This window comes from Theobroma cacao, chromosome 6 (assembly GCF_000208745.1).
Source record: "Theobroma cacao cultivar B97-61/B2 chromosome 6, Criollo_cocoa_genome_V2, whole genome shotgun sequence".
NCBI classification, from domain to species: domain Eukaryota; kingdom Viridiplantae; phylum Streptophyta; class Magnoliopsida; order Malvales; family Malvaceae; genus Theobroma; species Theobroma cacao.
The window spans coordinates 21,666,495-21,680,660 of record NC_030855.1 but is presented as its reverse complement, the minus strand read 5'-3'; the positions used below and the strand labels follow the sequence as shown (position 1 = coordinate 21,680,660).

The 14,166-nt window shown below is 33.5% G+C and overlaps 2 protein-coding genes across 2 annotated transcripts; both read right to left on the bottom strand.

The window, feature by feature from the left end:
• On the bottom strand, positions 263 to 1,993 carry LOC18596454 (H/ACA ribonucleoprotein complex subunit 3-like protein). The gene is made up of 4 exons (XM_018122643.1): positions 1,880 to 1,993; positions 1,696 to 1,776; positions 1,115 to 1,157; positions 263 to 546 (listed from the first exon to the last, which is right to left on the bottom strand). The coding sequence occupies exons 2-4, from the start codon at positions 1,747 to 1,749 to the stop codon at positions 449 to 451; spliced, it is 195 nt and encodes a 64-aa protein (XP_017978132.1). The 5' UTR covers positions 1,750 to 1,776; positions 1,880 to 1,993; the 3' UTR covers positions 263 to 448.
• On the bottom strand, positions 4,406 to 10,568 carry LOC18596452 (DEAD-box ATP-dependent RNA helicase 1). The gene is made up of 9 exons (XM_007024943.2): positions 10,320 to 10,568; positions 9,901 to 10,135; positions 9,312 to 9,566; positions 8,560 to 8,714; positions 7,659 to 7,836; positions 6,937 to 7,124; positions 5,904 to 6,108; positions 5,571 to 5,676; positions 4,406 to 5,044 (listed from the first exon to the last, which is right to left on the bottom strand). Exons 1-9 carry the CDS (start codon positions 10,430 to 10,432, stop codon positions 4,932 to 4,934), a joined length of 1,548 nt encoding a protein of 515 aa, XP_007025005.2. The 5' UTR covers positions 10,433 to 10,568; the 3' UTR covers positions 4,406 to 4,931.

The window sequence follows — 14,166 nt, the reverse complement described above, 5'->3', positions numbered from 1 at the left end:
GAACAAAGTAACATTCTAGCAACTAACCAAGTTACACTATATGTCACAAGTAGTGGTTTCGAGACATCGGGTAGGAGCCACGATAAGAGCAACTTAATTGGATAATCGCTCCCATGGCTCAAAGCACTTCTCTTAGCTAAATTTAATATTTAAGACACAACTTACAAAGCAATTTCAGTGAGACTGGCTGTCCAAAAGATGTTTGGATGCACCAAACCAAACTGGCATAAATCACTGAGTCAACAAATGTAAAAGAGCAATCTAGACACAAATCGTACTACTTGCATTCATATACTCGAGATGTGTTCTTACAAGCAGACATTAAACTGTGTATAGTTTTAAATAAGCATCCTAAAGCAAAGAGAAACTGCATTATACAGCCACAGGCATTCATTGGTACTCTAAAAACAAAGCTTCATAAAAGTACAGCTTGATATATCTAATCAATTCAATACTTTGGAGGTGGCTGCTGGGTTGGCAACAAACCAAATCGTTTCTTCAAAAGAACTCTTTGTCTCGAATATTTGTCATCAGGGGAGAAACGTGCTGCATGAATGTTAGTAAAAGGGAAAAAATAATTTTCATTAGAAACCATAACAAAAACCTTTCAATAACATTCCTATGCAACTTTCCCAAAAGCTGTCTTGCCTCTAGTAAAAAATTTGACAAAACAAGAAAAGAAATCCTACAACAGCCTAACATGTATTGAAGCCAATGTTATCATTCATTACAGTTGAGTGCCATAGATGACACGGTATAGTACCCACTTGTCAATCAAATGAAGACTGAGAAACAGACAGCAAATGACCATGTAGTCAAGCACCACCAATTCTCCACCAAAATGAACTTATTCTATTGATATTACACATCAAAAAAGACAAAGCAAAGTGCCTATGAAAGCAGCTTACAGCAAGGAATTAATATAGGTATGTAGCCATATGAATTTCTTCAGTTGCCACAATAAAGACCAGGTCAAACATAAAATGAGCAAGAAATTCTTGAAAAAGGACACTCAATCAGGAAGACCATCAAGATAAACATAAATGGCCAAAAAACTATGAAAGTTCTAATCAGTGTATGCCAGAAATGATCTAAATGCATCAGGCTGTATTACCTGGATGAGCAGACTGAGTAGGCATCCCTACTGGTGATTCTTTCTGCACACAAAATCCATACAAATGTAAATATAGAAAGAAAAAAACCAACTAAAATATTGATTACACATAAATTAGAAACCTAAAAAATTGCTAGAACAAGTTAAAATAAGATGAAAGCCAGCTTGGCTTGACTGCAGGTAAGAGATTAAAATCTATTCCTAGTCTCAACTCTCACAATTAAATGCATTTCTCAGGATAGTACAAGTTAATCAGCCATCAACTCCCTCAATTATGAGGACCCAAAAAAATCCTACCAAGAAGAAAAAGTTGTTGAAATTCCAAAGAAAAAACATCAGCTATAGCACAAAGTTTTGGAGCAACCTAAGCTTAAAACTCAGCTTTGAAATTTTAAAAAGAAAAAACAAAAAAGGGTTATAAGTTCCACAGTGTGCAGTAGGTTTCAGTTTCATTGCATACAAGGTTGTCCTTTCCACTGTCTCAATCACTATAAACAAAACATAAAACTTATGCAACTAACAGAAACCTGAGATGATTTGTAGTTTTAACTAATTATCAATAAATAAGTATGGGTTTTTACCTTGGTGGTGTAAACTTTGTCACCATTCTCGTTTATGTAGAACTGGAGATACATCTTATCCAAAGAAAAGGAATAGCAACTCTAAAAAGAGAGAAAGATTAGAACTTCAATGCAATTAAAAGAAACCCAGAAAGAAAAAACCAAGTAGAAGAAGAAAATCGTGAATTTGTGATGAGGGCCGCACCTCCTCTGCCGGCGCTTGGAGAAGCAAAGAAGCTAGGAGAAAGACAAATGGTCAAATTTAGGGTTTTAGGGTTTTAGGAACTGAGTGATGATGGGCCATTGCGGTCTTAAGAACAGGTTATCCTTGGAATTGGGCCAACACTTTAGACAATCAAATTCTAATTCGAGATGGGCCGACACAGATTATCAATATTTTATATCCGACGGTGGAGAATTTGGGATCTTTATAGTTCACCATACAAACGTTTTCGCCCTTTTCTTTACCAAAAACACCCCTGGAATATGGTGATATTGACTGTTTTATTTATTTAACAAAATATATTCAATTTCTAAGTTCACATGCATTTACTCGTTAATTTTAAAATATTCAAATTCGAATCCAATTAAAATTTAAATATTCATACTTTATCCAAGCTTGATTAAAAATAAACACATAATACTCGAACCCAAATCCAAATTCAAAACAAAAAATTATTTTAAAATTATTTATATTTATTATTAATGCCAATTAAATTAGTAAGTTAAAATTTAAAATCACTTGTAGAACACTTAATCTATTTTAATATGTACTATATTAATTTTAAGTAATTTTATAAACAAAAAATAATAAATAAAATTAAAATTTAATATTAAAAAATATTATTTATAATCGAGTTTGAACAGTGAGTATCATAAAATCATCATTCAAACCTATGACAAATAATAATTTTACTATCCAAACTCTATTTGAATCCGATTGTAAAATACTCTAATTTTATTTAATATATCAAATAGAGTAAACTACTCGATTATAAAATACTTATTATCGTCCCTAGTTAGGTTTTAAGCAGCATTTTGTGTTTTGAACATGTAATGTATTGGATTTTTCTTAATGTTGCTTCTTGTTCCTTCTTTCTCTTCGTTTCGTGTGTCGTCATTCATATATATATATATGAGTCTTTTTTTTAAATTAAGTAATAGAACTGGCATTGAAGAATTAAGTGTTTTTTTGCGTATAGAGAAACATACACGTAACGCAAAATATATGATCGAGATCTCTTCAATGATGCATGCCGGTGAGTTTCCAGCCAACCGTAATGGACCCTTCCTTGAATAGCCATGCAAAGATTTTCAAGAAATTTCATTTGTCTATATCAACCTCGGACAAAGCCAGTTCGTCCTTCCTTCTTTGTTCACCCCACAAATGCAAGGGGGCAAGTTAGGACCTGTCCATCAATGTTCAATGGAGAAAAATCAACTGACAGATGGCACACGACCTGTTGATGCCGGTTGAGCGCAGAAAAGTGTAACTTTGGAAGCTGTCGATCCCAACAAATTCCATATCCGTAGAGATAATCTCAGTTTTCCATCCAGGCTTTGACACATGAAGGGGAAAGGTCCCACACTGTAGTTATCTCTTGGAGCTTGTGTTGGAAACATCATCCATCAGACTTTTTGCACATCAATATCAATAGTAAGTGGCGGCACTAGGAGTTAAATTTGATCAAGTGCCATTGACTAGGACCACTGACTCAATTTAAGCCTGACCATGCTATTATAAATCTCACCCGTACCTTTGAGCTCCTGCACATCCAAAACCAAAGGTGTTTCTTTCTCCTATTAACTCCAGCTCCCTCTTTGGGGTTTCCATGCTTCAGCTTTCTCCTTCTTCCTGCGCTACTAGACATGGCCAATTCGCGTCTCACGAGGTTCGTTATGGAGGTTGCTCCACCTCAGTTTGTTACTGTCATGAGGCACAGAACAAGAAAGATGTTGGACACCATCAGTGAAGAGGATAGAGATGGTAGCAACAATGATTCTCTTTCTCCTACTTCCAGGAGCTCACCAACCTCAGTCCCTGTCGGTGCTATGGCTGCTGCTTCTTCCTCCGCCACTGCTGTGACGGCAAACTCCAAGTATTTTCTCAAAGGAATGTCGAGTTTTGCAATTTTCAACGACTAGAATGACTTGCTTTTGGTTTATTGAAGATGCATCGATGTTCTCCAGTTTTCTTTGTTTTTTCCTTTCTTCAACTAACAGAGTCCGGGAGATTGGCCTGATGACCAAGACTTTGCTGAGACTTTTGTAGGTCTGCCTGTACGTACTTGGTAATGTAACCAATGTTATGATGGGCTGTGTAAGACTCTAGCGTTTTAAAGAGTCGGACATTTTCATGAATAAAAACGTTAAGTTGGTACATTAGCCTCGATACTAGACTTCATCATCTTGAACCAGTGAGTTGTGCAGATTCAGTTGTCCTGAATTCTTAATGCCTAACAATTCAATAAAAAGTTTCCATATCCACCGGTGGAACCAGCTAAGAAGGCATCAAGCCTGGAATCGAAATCATAATCCTTGAGATATGGAGAACCAGCTCGGTGAACAGTAATTACATGCATGCACACAGGCAGTTCATGTCCTGATGGACTTCTTTGTGTGATTTCAGAGAAGGTCCCAAACCCAAGGCATAAATATACAGATTCCTTAAGATATGGGGAATCTAACCAAGCACCACCCGACATGGATGACTCTAAACATGTAACCAGTATTCTACATTCTAATGATTGCATTATATGAATTGAAAAAGCATGTTTTAACTAAGACAGGATGAATCAGTTTCGACTTCTTCAGCATGTTCTCAATATAATCAATGACCATAACTCTAGAATATCTGTACCGGAGTTATCTCATGGTTTCAGTCCATTCAGTGACTATAAGTTGAAATACAATTCGGTATAACAGTATTCCATATAACTGCATGAACATGACTGAACTTTGTTAGCAGCATGAACTTCCCTGAGCTCTCAAAATTTCGTCCTTTTTGCACCAGATTTAGATCTGTGTAATAGTTCTGCTTTCAGCTTTTGGTATGCAAAAGTGTCACCCAGCTTCCATACACCAAACTAGGGTCTTGGAAAAAGTAATCTGAGCTTATCAGCAAAAGTTGCCAGTAAGATGCCCATGCACTCAAGCATGAGAATATGAAATTTTGGCTTCATGTCAAGCAATGCCCCTTTCCATCTAGAAAATTGATCTATGTTGTAACAAAAACTTCTTGCCTCAGCAGCAATAGATCATCCCTTCTGATGGTCTGTTTTTTTGCTCTTGCTCAGTCTTGAAAACTTGGAACCAATTTTCCTCTTCCTAGACGCTTCTGATTCGACTGTCTCTTTCAGTTTTCCTAGGGCTGATGCATTAAAAACAATGAAAAGCCTCAGTAACCCTATTTCAAATTTATATTGTGCATAAGGGGATAACTAGGTGTATTGTCCGACCAACAGTATATCCTTTCACTAAAATGGAAAGCTAAAGCTTCTATAAGATAGTTCATACTTGAAATCATTTTTGCATTTGATCAAGATAAGAAACAAATTTGCTATAATTTCTCCTCACTCCCTTCCATCTATAACAAGTGAAACAGCATTGGAAAATATACAAGGAGAGAAACGTGTAAACGGCCAATCAAATAATCAGGATCAAAAAATTCATTAACTTTTGGAACATGAAGCCATACCTAACCTCTGAAAAGTTGGTCCCAAGGTATCCCTCCCCCCTCCCCAACCCAAAACAAAAGGAAAATTAATGAGGCAAATGATTGGAAAAAGGAGGCTAGGAACTGTGTGGGATTAATCCAAAGATCTTATAGAAGTCTGAACACTTGCAGAATATTATTAGCGGCTTGGCCATGGATAAGTAAAGAGCTAAGAAGTTACCAGAGCTATATGCAGCATGCAGTGACTCAATTGAACTTGAAGGAACAGAGTAATGAGGAACGGAGGCATTGTCCGCTTTCCCTAACATCTTCTTGAAACGTTTTACCTGAAACAAGTAAAAGAATAAAAAAAAATCCACAACCATGTCACGGGTCAACTTTTATAATAAGAAAATGAAGACTCTTTGTTTTACATGTTTCAAATTGTATAAATATTTGTCTTACTGAATAGGGACCCAAAAAAATTATAATAACAAGAAGGATGGAACAAAAATTCTATCCACACGTTGACATATAATGTTCATGGTCGGAATCAATCAATATGTGCACATACCTCATGTTTATGGAGCAATGTGAAGCAACGCCCAGCTTGACCTGCTCTAGCAGTCCGACCAGCTCGATGAATATAGGTCTTTATATATGGAGGCATATCATAATTAATGGCATTTCTCACCCCTTCAACATCCATTCCACGAGTCATTGCATCAGAGGATACAAGTACTTGCACCTTCCCTTCCCGGAATGCCTTCAATGTCTTGCTGCAGCACAAAGTTTCATTTCATTAAAAGTCATAAAGAATATTTACAATCAACTCACAGACATTATAGTCAATTTTATCAATTAGGAAATAGAGTTCAAATATAAAACACTACAAATTTTCAGCAGATGTGGTAGCCAGAAAAGGAAAAATGCAGAAAAAGGGATACAGGGATAAACCATTTCTTGTTTCGCTAAAATTCATGGGAGGAAAGCAATTTGTGAGGATCAATGTTCTTTATGAATCCACCAAAACCGTTAGTCAGAAAATTGTCAAACAAAAAAGGGGAAAGGAATTTTTTCAAGAGAAGCGAATATATACATTACACCATTGCATCTATCATATTCCTTTTCTCCCTCTCAAGCAAATAAAGAAAAACAGAGTTAGTTCTCATTTCCTTTACCATCTCTGTTCTATCCCAAAGACCTGTCCTTTTGTTCCATTCAGTTTCCATCATTTTATCCCCCTTTGTTATATCACTTGATCCATTTGATATTCAACTAAAATCAAGAAGCTCAATAAGAAAGATTAACAAAATTTTTTCCATTCAATCAAAGGTTACACTAGCACTAAAACCTGCAGAAAGATTACTGTGAATTTTTACAAGAATTACATTAGTGAAGCTCAATCAATTGGAGTTCTTTAGCACTTAAGATGACACAAAATTATTTAGTTTCGTAAAACAATTCTCAAATGTCTTCAAAGAAGAATTGTCAATGGGCTGCAAATGGCTCATTCAAGCAGAGACAATTGTTTATTTATGAAGATGAGAAATAGAAACCAGTGCTGAGCATGAACATAAATTGGGTGAAAATAATCCAGGCATTACCTTCTTACAGATTGATGCTGAAGGCCTGAATACTCTTTAATTTTTATACTTAAATCACCAAAAAGGTTTAGCAGCGTACAAAGGCGATGAGTTGACTCGGTGGATGAGGTGAAAACAATGCACTTCTCTTCTCCTAATTCTTGTAGAAGGGCAACCAAATACAGTGGCCTTACATTTGAGTCACATATCTGTAGAATATATATATAGAAATTTAATACAATAAAAAAGAAAAGGAAAGCATCTAGTGCATTAGAAACTAAATTCACAAGCTTCGAAATTAGCACCAGAATGGGATTTGACATTATTGAATTGACTGAAATTTTCCTTTCAAGATTCATGAAGTATAGTTATGACTTAAGCCAACAAGGCCTCTTAATTTCAAAATATTTCAAGTACTCTATAATTCTGTGTACATGTATAGTATTTGAGAATTCACAGGGAGAAAAAGTCCATTCTGATTTTACATAAACTGCTAAAACATGAAAAAATATCCTGACATTTGACAACAAAACCGATGGAGAAATTTAAGTGAGCTTTTGGACAAAAGAAAATATTAAGACTCTCAACTTTTTTGTTGAAAGTAACTTAAAACCCCATATTTCCAAATAAGTATGAACATAATGAAGGAAGCTTGTGAACATTGGAGCTCAAGAGGTTGAAATACCAACAGACTCACACAGACCAAAGTATATATATTCACCAGAAGGGTTATTATAGCATACAAGTTTGTACGATTCCAATTTTTCAGGGAGCTGGTAACGCCTTTTCCCTGTTGTCATCAGCAAAGGGTGATGCAGACTAAGCTGAGCAAGCTTGCTTGGATCTTGTGTTAATGTGGCAGATAAAACCATCTTCACAAGCCTAGGGTAAGATTTACCCTTGAACCCCCTTTCCACGCCACTGCATCAAATATGTAATGATATCATGATGATGCTGGATTTCATAAAATATGGTTCTCTTACTCTTTCAAACAGAATCAAATAACTTGAGAAAATATCCTAAATTTAAGGGTCAGAAAACTTTCAATAATTGTCAAGGAACTCAGTTACCAGTCCCAACAGTTCCAGAGATACCAGTGGAGGTGGTTTCAAGCATTTATAGCAGTTATAATATCAATATCCAGAGAGTAAACTATTTTAAGCTGTTTTTTTTTAAAGCTATTTTAAGCAGTTTTACTTTGTATTTTTTAAAAATTATATATAATTAAAGAAAAAAAATGATGACTTGATATCACGACATGCTATTTGTCATTTTGCTTTTGCTTAGTGCTACATCTTTTAAAGAAAAAATGGGAAAATCACTCCTCAAATAGGAGAAAGCGAAATTTTTTTAAAGAAAGAAAAAGCTAATACAAACATGCCTAAAAGCATAAGACTATCTTAAAAACATTCCATCTTGCGGGAAAGCTAGTTCCAGTAAATACACGAGCACGCGTGTACGCACGCATATGTACACATGCCATATGCATGTAAATGTGTCTGCACAAAAATGTATTTCTGATAGATAGGAACTGATTATCAAAAGTGAAACTAAGTTCAGACTTCAGACCATTTTATACCGATGCTTATTGCTGAAGTTCAAAGCATAGCTTAAGAAAAAGACCATAACAAGCATAGAACTTACAATCTCCTTATGGTTTTTAAGGAACCAAATGTAGATGAAAGAAAAGAATCTGCATAAGGAAAGAGGCTTTCATCATTAGATTGAGTCAACTGAAGCACAGTTGGTAGCCAAGACTGGTATGCTTCCCTGAGCAGCCGATCTGTTTCATCAACTACCTGGAACAATTTATCCATCAGCACCATGTTTAACCACAAAAACAATTGACTCAAAACCAAAGAATCATAAAATAGCCTTCTTTTTCCTTCATAAACAGAAGTCATTATTTTAACAGCTATATCTGACACCCCAAATTAGGAGTCACACTTATAATTAATGAAAAAGTTAAAGAGAAGGTTAATTAAACCATAAAGTACTATGCATAGCTAGGATAGCAATGTTACAAGTGTGTTTTTTAATATCTTTAAAAAATTGTGAAACTGTCAAAGGCATGGTCCAGAAACCAGAATCCAGATCAGTGAACAAACAGTTCCAGGTGTTTGTAGCATAACAGAAAAACTTATCCAGAACTAATCACCCAAATTGATGTCAGTACGAAATTAAGATAGGATTTGTAACATTCCTAGCCAAAGCTTGACAAGCACAGTGAAACTCTCAGACAGTCAGGTTTCCAGTAAAATGTTTCAATCCCATGAACAATCTTTAGCGCAAACATTAAATTTCAAATTTCAAACATTCTAAAAATATCATTGGAAATTAATAGTAGTCAGGCCCCAACAGTGGTTAGAATGCATACACGCAGTCCACTTACTTACAAGATAATGGAGATGCTCAAGCGTAAATCCCTTAGTGGAGTTGATATGGTCCATAAGCCTTCCTGGAGTTGCCACCAATATATCCACTGAACTTTGCAATTCGTATGCAAGATCTTCTGGGTCATAACAGATGCCTGCCTCAAGCTTAGGCCTCTTAATAAGCTCCGATATTTCATCAGCAATTGAAGATTGACCCACTGCTAAACCAACAGACAAGCCTACTGCAGGAGCAATGGATGCAAAAACATCCTTAACCTGAACAAAAGGAATCAAAAACAAGCATTGTAACCTGTCATAACAGTTAGGCACAATAGCAAAGTACCTAAAAAATAGGAGGAGACAAATGACCAAAAAAATAGCATAATGGACAGTTTCAGGTCATTATACTGAGATTTATAAGAGGAATTTTTTTTTTTTATTAATTTTAACACCAGGTTGCTTTCTCTTTGAATAGCTCAACAAATTGTTTCTTGAATAAATCAGAATTCACCAGGTTGCTTAATAAAGTCAGTTATTCCTCTCATTCGCTTGACAGAGAAAAATAGCACAAACAAAGTGCGAATTGTTATACAGGAGAAAAGGCAATTACCTGCAGCGCCAAATCACGTGTTGGTAACACTACCAAAGCCCTTAAACATTTAACAGCACGAGTCGACAGCGTTTGCACTATGGGCAAAGCATAGGCTAAGGTCTTCCCACTTCCTGTTGGTGAATTTATGCAGAGATCTCGCTCGAAAGCACCAGGCCCTATTGTCTCTTGCCACACTGCAACTTGCACTGGGAATAGTGAAGAGATACCCATATTCTCCAAAGCGACCTCCAACCTTACTCAAAAGAAATCGGATAATCAAACTCGTCAGTCTTCAAAATATATTTCAATATTAAGTGAAATTGTCAACGATCCTACGAAAAATTCTGCAATGCAAGCTGAGGCTGTGAGAATAAAATGAAATTTAAAAAATACAGTTAAAAGGATGAAAAAAAAAAAAGAACTTCCTATGAAAGTACCTGTGGTCAAGACAAGGGACAAGACTGAGAGGGCAATCTTCAAAGAGACTCACATCAATGGGGCTTCTCATCCATGGAAGAATTGGCACACTCTTTTCCTTCACTTCCTCCATTTCTTTCTCTTTTTTTATTTTTTTATTTTTTTAATTTTTTCAACTCAAGCTTGAATCATCAAAACCAAAAAAAAAAAAGAAAAAAAAGCCTAAACCCTAATTCAGAACCAGGGTTTAAGACAGAGAAGAAAGAAGAAGATATAGTACTGGGCCTGGCTCAACTCAATACTATTGGGCCACCATCTGGGTCTGACCCATTCAAATTTATTTAGTTTAAAACCGTGAAAAGTAATTAAATTTTTTTTAGATAATAATGATCGGTTAAATGGAAAATGTATATTTTTTTTAAAAAAATTAAATCTCTTTTTCCGAAAAATTTTTTAAAAATGTTGATTAATCTTGAAACAGGAAATCAGGGATTAGAAGTTTTGTTGAGTAGGCCAACCAACTAAATAGAATTATTCCATTGCATGAACAAGATCTATAATAGCACAACACGTAGCAATAAGTTTCGCTTAATGTCAAGTTCATGAATGTTCACGGTAGAGCAAGAACTCAACGGTTAGTATAGATAATGTGGGACCAAAATGTACTATCCATTTCAAAATGCCTCATCATAGTCACTAATAATTTATAATTTTATTTATTTTCTTAGTCTTTATAACCACTAATCTTATATAATTACGTGTTATATCAAAATTCTTCTCTCTTTTTTTTCCTTTTGGATAAGTCAAAAACTCTCTTTCGATAGTTGCCGGAAATGTGCTTTGCGTATTTAGGCTTAATTTTAATTCTAATTTATTGCTTGTGTGATGACGCACAATGCAACGGCAGCTAGGCTTGAAACTAACGTCACGGGCAGGTTTATTTGTTTGTTTTCGTCTGATTACACGGCTGTCTATAATGTTATGATTATATAATTAATCATTCGAATGACAATCATGACATTTGTCATGGTCATAGTGCCCTGTTTGGCCGTGCTATTATGCTTTCAGGTTCATGTGAACGCATCATGGAACCCAACAAGTAGCTTTAACACGTAAATGGCATCTGATTTTCTTTCCATTTTTTCCCTTAATTTACCCTTTGATATAGCTTAATCCCAATGCTTAGTTTTTTAAGCATAATGTTCAAAAAAATTCTTTTAATAAGTGTTTTTATTAAATCAAATTTTCATATATTTTATTTTGAATAAAATAAATTTTTATAATTAATGACTAATTAATTATTATTAATTAAAATATCAATTGTCATTAATGCTCATATCACACTAACGTGAAAGTTGAAAAATATCATAATCATGTTATTACGTCACATCAATATATCGTATTAGTATTCATTATGACATGTTAATGTCACTTAATATAAAATGATAAGTAATATTTTAATTAAATAAAAATAAAAATATATGATGTTGATTGAACTCAATAAAAAAATTATTTTAAATTTTTTTAAATATTATACCAAGTTTTTTTTTCAGTAATGGATAAGCCAATGGTTTTTAACTTTTAATTAATTCGTCAACTTTATATTTTTTAGCCTATAATTATAAACTCAAAATAGTCATAGAGTTGGTATTGACTATTCCAACCTCTTTGAAAATGGATATACTAAAATAGGATTATTTCTTGAACCAAATGCAATTTAAGAAAATAATAAGAATAGGAACGGTCGAATGTTGTGCGCAAGAGTTTCTCCAACAAATTAAACCATTTTTCTTTGTAATAACTGCTTAAAATTTCACAATTTAATGAATTATGAGTTTTGCATAACATTTGAACATGTTTTATACCTAACATATAGTGCTCTCCCATCGCTATATAAAAAAAAATCTATATAAGGGGTCAAAATAAAAATTTGTACATATACTAAAAAATTATTTATTAAAAAAAAAACAAAGTAGAAGTGAAAATAACATATAAATATGTGAAATTTAATACGTCTTTTAATGAATAAAAAAATTAACTTCAAACGTTATAATTTATATTTGATATTAAAAAAATAAATAAGAAAATAAAAGTCTTAATATTAAAAATATAAATCAAAGTGTAAGTAGTAATTTTTTAACATAGGATCTGGGATCTGGCCCAAAAGGTAATATGATATTAGTTGTTGATGCATTATTAACACTTCATTTTGTTGTGTTATATCCTAACCTTGTCCTATCTATCAAGTCATGTTAAGGCACTCGTAGTTGTGATATATGGGGCAGGTGTCTACTGCTTTGTTTATTAAGTTGTAGTTATATCATCCTTTGCAAATCAAATTGTTTGTTTTATTTCATGCAAATTACATTATATTACTTGTTTGAAGCAAGAGGGAGATTAATAAAAAAAAAGAAAGAAAGAGAGAGATATATTTTTTTCTTGTAAAATGTCAAAAGTATATGACTTAATTCATATGTCAATGGTCGGAATTTAAATATAATTTTATACAATTTTGTGAGATCCGTGACACACAACTTATAACAATTAACAACCCTTCCAAATGGTCCGAAAGAACCAAAACAACTTCAAATGTATAATGAAAAATGAATTATGCCTAAAAAAATGTGTATGACCAATGTATTAAAAGGTGAAACTCCCATGGTAATTTGTTTTTTATTAGTATTATGTTTAGAAAATTTCCGCTCAAGAGTCTTTATCATGGAAGTTCAAAGAGGCCTTTTGTTGATTAAATTTTGTTTCGAGATTATTCTGCGAGGTTACTTTTAGTTTTATATGAATGAATAGCTCAAATCATCCACCACCAACCATATATTATTCTTTTGGGACCATTAACTTTTAATTTTTTTTGTACAAAGTTTTCAAACCCAAGTCTATATGGAACGCTGACTGTTCATTCTATTAATATATTAAAAAAAAAAACCTTAAAAAGCAGCAAAGACAAAACGGATCTAACATCTTTATGGGTTAAATGCCGGTAATTTGGGTGGAAGATCCAAAGGCGCACTTATTCAACACCGACGGTAATCGTGCGACCGCCACTGAAAGTCGAAAGCCGTTGACTATTGTGCCAAACCAATAACCCCGCATTATTTCAAGCTTACAACAACCCCCACAATGCACAAAGCATAAACCTGTTTATTGGTACTATGAATCTTTGCCTAATGCCCACTTTAGATCCTCTGATTCCGGGTACCTAATAGCATTAGAGCAATCATGATGTTCCTCCGGAGAAGGAAATTCCTACCAACACTTATGCTTCGTAATTCATACTTTATTATACTTGAAAATAATATCTTATTTTTGGATAGTATATCCATTTTATTTTATTTTTGAAGAATTTTTTTATTTTAAAACAATAATACTTAAGTAAAATATTATATATATACACACATACGTGTATATATATATTGTTTTCTTAAAATATATCGTAACGAATTGACATTTTATTATATGTTTTAATATGGTGTTAAAAATCTTAATATCATTAACAAATGAATTAGTAAATCAAATTATTGTGATTTATGGTTTCTATTAATACATTTTAAAGATATTTAATATTAAATAAGAAAAAAAAAGTGCTACGTATATTTTATTTATAAAAAACATCACAATATAATTATAATGACAATTAGATGTTTGAATCTTCGATTTAATGATAAATATATCTATTTATTGACACAAAGAAGATTCAAATCATCTTTAAAAAAAACTAAAATTTTCAAAATAAAGGAAGAATATGGTAATTGGTCACATTTTTTTCTTCTTTCTACCTCTTTACGGTGGGTCAACAGTCAATACCAAACATAAAGAATATTCTGAAGAATAACTTACAACAAAATTGAATAG

Bases quoted from the DNA above. Each gene is read 5' to 3' on its own strand.
- LOC18596454 (XM_018122643.1), bottom strand. From the start codon at position 1,749: ATGTATCTCCAGTTCTACATAAACGAGAATGGTGACAAAGTTTACACC. The intron at 1,158-1,695 runs GTAAAAACCCAT...TTTTGTGTGCAG, and splicing joins ACAAAGTTTACACCACCAAG to AAAGAATCACCAGTAGGGAT. The intron at 547-1,114 runs GTAATACAGCCT...ACATTCATGCAG, and splicing joins TACTCAGTCTGCTCATCCAG to CACGTTTCTCCCCTGATGAC.
- LOC18596452 (XM_007024943.2), bottom strand. From the start codon at position 10,432: ATGGAGGAAGTGAAGGAAAAGAGTGTGCCAATTCTTCCATGGATGAGA. The intron at 6,109-6,936 runs GTAATGCCTGGA...TTTGTGCTGCAG, and splicing joins CAGCATCAATCTGTAAGAAG to CAAGACATTGAAGGCATTCC. The intron at 5,677-5,903 runs GTATGTGCACAT...TACTTGTTTCAG, and splicing joins CATTGCTCCATAAACATGAG to GTAAAACGTTTCAAGAAGAT.